The following is an 8,503-nucleotide window of genomic DNA, read 5'->3' as shown; positions in this document are numbered from 1 at the left end:
ACCGTAAAAAATCAGCGTTAGATGTTTAATGAGTAAAAAAATGAAAAGAAAAGATTTCTTTAGTTTTTTATTACTATTCTTTGTGAGAGTTTTTTAATATAAATAATATTTCGCGCATCGCAATAAAACGCGAGTGCTGAGATAATATTTGCCCGAATCTCAATCCGTACTAAGAAAAAAAAAGTGAGAGAAAATAAGGAAAATAATTTAATTGTGGTGAGAGAATTAAAAAAAAAAACTGCGTGAAAAAATGCTGCAAAGTAAAAGATTTGTATAGAAATTGGTATAAAAGAAAAATGACTAAAAAAAATTGGGTGTGCAAAAAATATTCTGAAGCAAGGAAAATGCTAAAAAAAAACGACGATGAAGTAAAGAAAAAAAAAGTTAATCAGCTATTTGAAATGTGACCAAGCGTAAAAAATTATTACTTATAAAAAAAAAATGCAGAGAGAAAAGTATATTAGAGTAAATTAAGATGAAGTGAAGAAAACATAAGCTTAATGATTAAAGGCATTACTTAAGAACTTAATTATTGTAATTTGTGTGTTATGATGATGATGAAAAAGGATGAGAGATCGTCTCACTCAGTCTCTCACAATTGCATAGAACTTTTTGGGTAGAAAGTCGACGCGAGGATATTTTTAAAGGTAAAAAGGAGAGGAAGAAAAAAAAAGTGGAAAGGAGGAAATTGATAAGAGATTTTTGCATGATTTTCTTTTGCAATGAAATAGCTGCAGATCGATGTAAAACGTTTTTTCGTCTAATACCGTGAGATTAAGGAGGTTTTTTTTTTGCGAAGAGATCAACATCATTTTCATAGGATGAAAAGTGACGAGAGGAGAATTATGGTAAAGCAGAAAAAAAGTGTAATACAAAACATTTTATTTAATAAAATTTATTAACAGTTGGCTTCTTAAATAACCCAATCTTTCTCTCACTCTGCGTGCGAAATGTGCGCTGAAAAGTCTGACTGCCAAGGGGGAGATATTATCGTGGTGCAGCTCAATTGAAGGGTCAGGAAGTGTTTAAATAATTGCAGTATTTCAACAAACTGACGCGAAACTGCAACTTTCGTTGCATCATTTCTGATCTTTAGTGACTGGATAATATCTAAAACATCAATTCTCGCACTTAAACAAGAATATTTTCCATCGTTTGAGCCAGTTTTGATCATTTCTAATCCAGTTGTCCTGTTGTTTTTCAAGCATATGTGAATTAAATTCCCTATACCAACCGAAAAAACACCCAACTCTGCCCAATTGGTGTCCCTGGAGAACTTGTGGCGGGAATGCCACTGTCACGGCGGCCTTCTCCTTCTGACGAGATTCTCGCTGTTAGCATTATTTGACAATAGAGGCAGCACTGAGGGTGAAACTTTACAGAACAATATAAGCTGATAACAGACATTAACTCCATTAACTGAAGTTATCAGTTGGTTTTTGAGGATGATTGAGTGGAAAATGGCAGGATATCTTACTTAAAATCACTGATTTTTAGATTGTTACTGTCATCCTCGCAATCCTTTGAATTTCCTAAATTTATTTACCTCAAAATTTCGCCACATATTTGCAAAATTTGATTCGACAAGAGAGTGTCGCAATTCCTCAAGAGCCGCAAGAGCCCAATTGGGCGGGAATATCTCCTCCTTGGGCCGCGCTGGCGCCGGCAAGCGGGCAGACTGGGCATGGGCGGCAGGCCCGGTGCGGATCCGTCACAGCGAAGTGTCAGTGCTCCCCGAGCCAGCGCGCACGCCTGACCTTCCGGCAAGGTGACCGAGATTAGAGCGCTCTGAGGCTCGGAGGCTTCATTCTGTGTTGGAATACCGTGGTGATCGCTCTTGACTACTCTCCAGTGACTCTCCAGCCGCCGGAGTGAAGATGTCGAAGCCCCAGACAGACAGTGAGAAGCGGAAGCAGATCAGCGTCCGCGGCATCGCGCAAGTGGAGAATGTGTCCGAGGTGAAGAAGAACTTCAATCGCCACCTGCACTACACCCTGGTGAAGGACAGGAACGTGTCCACGCCGAGGGACTACTACTTCGCCCTGGCGCACTGTGTCAAGGACAACCTGGTGAGCCGATGGATCCGCACGCAGCAGTACTACTACGAGAAGGACCCCAAGGTGAGTCTCTCTCTGGCCGGCTCTCGGCGCCCGCTCGCGGGGTTATTATTAAGTCGCCGCCAGGCGCTCCCAAGTCCCCACCGTGAGGAGGAGCGCGCTCCGAGGAATCGCCCCCGACATTCCCGCCAAGGTCAGCAAAGGTCGAGAAGAAAGTGTGTGGATGCGGATGAATCTCAGAGTTTCGCGAGAGATAAACTAATGTGAGAAATTATCTTATCATCGACACGATTTCCTCCTTCAGTGCGTGTCGATATAAAATTCAACCAAATATTGCCCTAAGGCGGTATTTGTTGTGCTGCAAATTTTCCCTCACAAGCGCCTCAGAAGGCTTATAAAACCCCCCAAGATAAGTGAAATATTATCTCTTGACCTTATTTTATGCTACTCAAAACACACCGTCAATTGACTTCTCATTCCTCAGTTCATCCAGGAGCTGAAGTTGATGCATTTCAAACTTATGTCACACGACGAGAGATGATCTCTCTTTTCTATAATTAAAACGGCTCTTTGTCGGGCAATTTTGTCTGGCGCTGCTCAAAAAGTGCAGTTATAATGAGGATTTGATAAAAGCGAGAGTGAAACAAAAAGCTCTCAAAGTGAGTGTCAGGGAGTTCTGGAAAAAGCCAAGAGGCGATTGACTGACCAGGAGCGAGATTATCAAATGCAAATGGGCAGAAAGTGTCTCTCTCTCCGTCAAAGCCTCGTCAAATGATAAGTGGTTGTCCTTCGGCACTGCAGCAATTGGCTGGCCAAAGACGCCAATTCCAGGTCACACATCGCCAGTACAATCCCACTCTTGCGCGAGTGTCGCGAGATGAGGAGGGAGGCGTTTGAAAAATAACACTGACCGTGCGGGTTATCAAGAGGTCACGCGGCGAGAAATTGAGAAACAATCGAAACAATTTTGGAAAATACACTCAATTTGCGTGTTTTTCAGAGCTTTTTTCTTCTCTCTCTGGGTTGACGAACTCCTTGGCAAGAGCGCTTGAGATTTGTGTTTATTTTAAGCTCATCGGCAACATTGTGTTTGCTTGCAGAGAGTCTACTACCTCTCCTTGGAGTACTACATGGGCAGGTCCCTGCAGAACACCATGATCAATCTGGGACTGCAGGGCGCCTGCGACGAGGCGATGTACCAACTGGGCCTGGACATTGAGGAGCTGGAGGAGCTGGAGGAAGACGCCGGCCTGGGAAACGGCGGCCTCGGTCGCCTGGCGGCGTGCTTCCTGGACTCCATGGCAACCCTGGGACTGGCTGCCTACGGATATGGTTAGTCACGATCCCCAAATCAGCCCTAATTGACGCTTTTCTTTGGCATTCTTGAGCATCAAACGCTGAATGTTAATGGCAAATTGACTTGAAAAGTTGTCTTGCATCAAAAACAGAGTCTTTTGCATATAAAGAGCTTTTCAATTATCTTCCAATTTTGCATCTTAACAGGCTAGAAATTCAAGTACAAGTCGAATTAAGGAATAGTCAAGGGGAAGATAATAGTCCGAAGTGGTGTACAGCTCAGCCGAAGTACTTAAGAAGTGGAAAGTGTTCAAAAACTTACAATTTTCCTTCCTTGAGTGCTTCTTTCAATGCCAAATTATTCCAATTCTTTGGAGTTGTTGGATTTCTTTTAATTTTTGGGTAGAAATAAGCACAATAATCTTTTTCTAGGTTATGTAACGCATCAAGAATAGATTTAGTGAATAATTCACATTAAATCTCAAGCTCAAACCGCAGATATTGCTAATCATGTGTAGAATTAAGTATTTACATGCAATAATTATTGCTTTTCTCAAGCTTTTCTGTACATTTTGTGCAAAGAAACACTTCTAATCGTAAGATACTGCAACATAACCTCAAAAAATAGTCATTTGGACGTGGAAAATCTGGAAAATGGTTTTTTAGATAACTTTCTTAGCAATTTTGACTCTGAATGAGCAGTTTTGAATTTAGAGATTTATTCTGTGATCTTGAAAACTTTCAAAAGGAGTCTTTGAAGATCTCTTTTTATATTTTTGAGGTTTAAGTCGATTCTAATGAAAAAAAAACTTCTTATAAGGAACTTAATACAATATTTATTAATTTGTCTGCTCTATTTTCCAGGAATTCGCTATGAATACGGCATTTTTGCGCAGAAGATCAAGAACGGCGAGCAAGTGGAGGAGCCCGACGACTGGCTGCGCTTCGGGAATCCGTGGGAAAAGGCGCGTCCGGAGTACATGATCCCGATCTACTTCTACGGCCGCGTGGTGGACGAGCCGAACGGGAAGAAGAAGTGGGTGGACACGCAGACAGTGTTCGCCATGCCGTACGACAATCCCATCCCAGGATACAACAACAACGTGGTGAATACGCTGCGCCTGTGGTCGGCCAAGAGTCCCATCGACTTCAACCTGAAGTTCTTCAACGACGGCGACTACATCCAGGCCGTGCTGGACCGCAATCTGGCGGAGAACATCAGCCGCGTCCTCTATCCGAACGACAACTTCTTCGAGGGCAAGGAGCTGCGGCTGAAGCAGGAGTACTTCATGGTGGCCGCCACGCTGCAGGACATCATCAGGCGCTACAAGTCGTCCAAGTTCGGCTCCAGGGCGGCCGTGCGGACCAACTTCGACGCCTTCCCGGAGAAGGTGGCCATCCAGCTGAACGACACGCACCCGTCGCTGGCCATTCCCGAGCTCATGCGCATCCTGGTGGACGTGGAGGGGCTGTCGTGGGAGAAGGCCTGGGAGATCACCGTGCGCACGTGCGCCTACACCAACCACACCGTCCTGCCGGAGGCGCTGGAGCGCTGGCCGGTGTCCATGCTGGAGAGCATCCTGCCGCGCCACCTGCAGATCATCTACCACATCAACTTCCTGCACCTGCAGGAGGTGGAGAAGCGCTATCCCGGCGACATGGAGCGCATGCGGCGGATGTCGCTGATCGAGGAGGAGGGCGAGAAGCGCGTGAACATGGCGCATCTGTCCATCGTGGGCTCGCACGCGGTCAACGGCGTGGCGCAGATCCACTCGGACATCCTCAAGGCGGACCTCTTCAGGCTCTTCTACGAGATGAGCCCCGAGAAGTTCCAGAACAAGACCAACGGCATCACGCCACGGCGCTGGCTGCTGCTGTGCAATCCCGGCCTGGCCGATCTCATCTCGCAGAAGATCGGCGACGAGTGGCCGGTGCACTTGAACCAGCTGGTGGCGCTGAAGAAGTGGGCCAAGGATCCCAACTTCCAGCGCGACGTGGCGCAGGTGAAGCAGGAGAACAAGCTGAAGCTGGCGCAGATCCTGGAGAAGGAGTACGGCGTGAAGGTCAATCCCGCCAGCATGTTCGACATCCAGGTGAAGCGCATCCACGAGTACAAGCGCCAGCTGCTCAACTGCCTGCACATCATCACGCTGTACAATCGCATCAAGCGCGATCCCACGGCCGCCTTCGTGCCCAGGACAGTGATGATCGGCGGCAAGGCGGCGCCGGGCTACTACATCGCCAAGAAGATCATCCAGCTGATCTGCGCCGTGGCGAACGTGGTCAACAACGATCCCATCGTGGGCGACAAGCTCAAGGTGATCTTCCTGGAGAACTATCGCGTCACGCTGGCGGAGAAGATCATGCCGGCGGCGGATCTGTCGCAGCAGATCTCCACGGCCGGCACCGAGGCCTCCGGCACGGGCAACATGAAGTTCATGCTGAACGGCGCGCTCACCGTCGGCACGCTGGACGGCGCCAATGTGGAGATGGCCGAGGAGATGGGCAACGACAACATCTTCATCTTCGGCATGACCGTGGAGGAGGTGGAGGAGCTGAAGAAGCGCGGCTACAACGCCTACGACTACTACAACAGCAATCCCGACATCAAGCAGTGCGTGGACCAGATCCAGGGCGGCTTCTTCAGCCCCAGCAATCCGCACGAGTTCAAGGATCTGGCGGACGTGCTGCTCAAGTACGATCGCTACTATCTCTTCGCCGACTTCGAGTCATACATGAAGACGCAGGATCTCGTCTCGAAAACCTACAAGGTGAGTCTCCACAGACCAGCGCTGACAATCCCTGATCTTTTGCTCCCTAAGTCAGGGAGGAAGTAATTGGTCACAATTGGCCAGGAAGGCTTCAAAAAATGACTTCTTGCAACTCTCTTGATCTGCAATCTTAAATGACACTGAGAAATATTTAAAAATCTTGTTTAGAATCTTCAAAACTCAATTCTAGGCGTGCTTTTTGGGCTAAAATTTGGAAATGAACGGAAATTCGATGATCTTTTACGGTTTTTTAGTGGAAAATGGATCAAAATAACTCTTAAAATAAGTGTAAAATCTTCTATTTAGGCGCCATAATTGATGTCATTTGATTATTCCTCCTTGGAAAAGCGCTGAGATTGATTTTCCTACGGTTCCTAAGCAAACTAATCTGCATCAATTAGTTAAAAATGAAGCATTTAACCATAACATCTCCGCCTTGCCCTGAACCATCTCATAAGTTATCTGTGTTATCTTGGTTATGCGCCTTTGTTCGGAATGTTGCAAAGGAAATGCGCGGATCGAAAACAACTCAGAGGTCGTTAGAGGGTTAAGTGATCACGATTGGAATCTTGCTTGTCTTTGCAGAATCAATCGAAGTGGCTCGAAATGGCCATTCACAACATTGCGTCCAGCGGAAAGTTCTCCAGCGACCGCACCATCTACGACTACGCCACGGAGATCTGGGGCTGCGAGCCGACCTGGGAGAAGCTGCCCGCCCCGCACGAGCCCCGCGACTGAGCGCGCGCGCTCGCCAGGAGCCAGACGAGCAGCACTGCCAACAATTCGCGAAGGTCGCGCGCGACAGGAAGCGGCAGCGGAGGAGAGCAATTTGTGCATATTACTCTTTTTTGTCTTTTGTAAATACCCAAACATATTTAGGCTAGCTCAATATATTATTCATCCGCTTATCAATATCACAACTTTTTGAGAGAGAAAAACTGTGCTATTTGTGAATAAAGTTAATTGTGGTGAATCCCGAGAGTTTTGTTAATTGCGGCGGAAGTGCATGCGCTTGGTGTCTGGCGGTTGCCATTGATCCGCGGAGAGGTCTTGTTTTTCCTCCGCGCGCATCTCGTGATAGTGATAAGAAAAACGAGAAAAACTTAGTTGAACTCAGCCGAATTGCGGTTTGTGTCTCAACTAGCCGATGGCCGGTAGATTCAAATTTTCAGCGAATGGAGCGAAACGGGGCGAAAATCTCGTATTTCCTAGACTTTTCCGATATATCGCTGTCGATATCGCGCTGCTGCAATTCCAGATTTCTTGTGCCCAAATATTTCTCATAATTTCAATTATTATTATCATTCTAGAAATTCTAGGTATTTACGAGGGTTCATGTGTTATCGTTGTTGTTATCGTGAAAAATTGCCATCAAAATATCGGTTGTAATATTGTTTGGTTGATTTAAGGAAGCAAATACAGGCGATGAATTGTTTCCCGGATAAAATTGCACAATTTTCCATAAGACAGATAAAAAAGCAAATTATACAAGCTAAGATTTAATCGAATTGTAATTCTAATTACCTGTGAAGATATTGAATCGTTCAGAATTTTATCTCCCACAGGAACAGTTCTCATCGCACCAGAAATATCGAGCGATGCCACAATAGTCCTCAAATCTGCCTTGGGATGAAATTTCTGGTCGCTGTTACTCCAATAGAAGATCGATGTTTCATCATGGGAGCCAAGAAGCTCCACTCCTTCGTAATCGACGAGACATTTCGTTGGACATCGCAGCTCGGCATTCCGGAATGAATATCCACTCGTAAGCTTCCATCACCAAATCCAGGCAAAATCCAGGCACACGGAATCCTCAGAAATTTCCTCGCTCAGCTCTATTTCTCCTGTGTAGCAAAACTGCACCAGATGCCGAAGATCATCTTCCGGAATCTCGGTCAGAGTCACTTCTTCGTCCAGAGATTCCTTATACTCGCCAGTGAACATTGCTTCGAAGTATTCAGAAGCCGCTGACGGAACAACACGATGAGCAGGGATTCTGTGAGAGAATGGTCAGGATGAGATTTTCATGAAGCCAAGGCAGTGGAAAACTGCAAACTCACCTCTGATTATCAGCTCCAGCGATCAGCACCACGTCGCAGAGCGTCTGATTCTTCTGATATAACCACATTTTCTTCCCCGCGCGAACAATATGATCTTAGGAAGATCCCAGACTTGATCCCTGATCATTTCTCTTCCGTTTCGAATTCGGGCCTTCCATTCCGCAGCTTTTCCTCTGTAAATGATGACTGTATGAGCACAATTGAGCTTCTAATCTCACAATTCCTGTCACATTCTCTCTTCAGGACCACACACTGCACGTCATTAAAAGCTTCAGTAATTAACAATGGTATATTTACCAATAATGGTTGGAATTCTCAT

At 46.0% G+C, this 8,503-nt stretch overlaps 2 protein-coding genes across 2 annotated transcripts; one reads left to right on the top strand and one right to left on the bottom strand.

Moving 5' to 3' along the window:
* The first annotated feature begins 1,768 nt into the window (after positions 1-1,768).
* On the top strand, positions 1,769-6,961 carry LOC132263132 (glycogen phosphorylase). The gene is made up of 4 exons (XM_059762736.1): positions 1,769-2,120; positions 3,158-3,389; positions 4,218-6,124; positions 6,710-6,961. The coding sequence occupies exons 1-4, from the start codon at positions 1,878-1,880 to the stop codon at positions 6,860-6,862; spliced, it is 2,535 nt and encodes an 844-aa protein (XP_059618719.1). The 5' UTR covers positions 1,769-1,877; the 3' UTR covers positions 6,863-6,961.
* Positions 6,962-7,687: 726 nt separating this feature from the next.
* Positions 7,688-8,503, bottom strand: LOC132262498 (kelch-like protein 4). The gene is made up of 3 exons (XM_059761779.1): positions 8,482-8,503; positions 8,185-8,278; positions 7,688-8,120 (listed from the first exon to the last, which is right to left on the bottom strand). Exons 1-3 carry the CDS (start codon positions 8,501-8,503, stop codon positions 7,901-7,903), a joined length of 336 nt encoding a protein of 111 aa, XP_059617762.1. The 3' UTR covers positions 7,688-7,900.

Source organism: Phlebotomus argentipes, unplaced genomic scaffold (genome assembly GCF_947086385.1).
Source record: "Phlebotomus argentipes unplaced genomic scaffold, Phlebotomus argentipes genome assembly contig_15, whole genome shotgun sequence".
NCBI classification, from domain to species: domain Eukaryota; kingdom Metazoa; phylum Arthropoda; class Insecta; order Diptera; family Psychodidae; genus Phlebotomus; species Phlebotomus argentipes.
The sequence above is the reverse complement of the archived record's forward strand: the minus strand, read 5'-3'. Positions and strand labels throughout refer to the sequence as shown.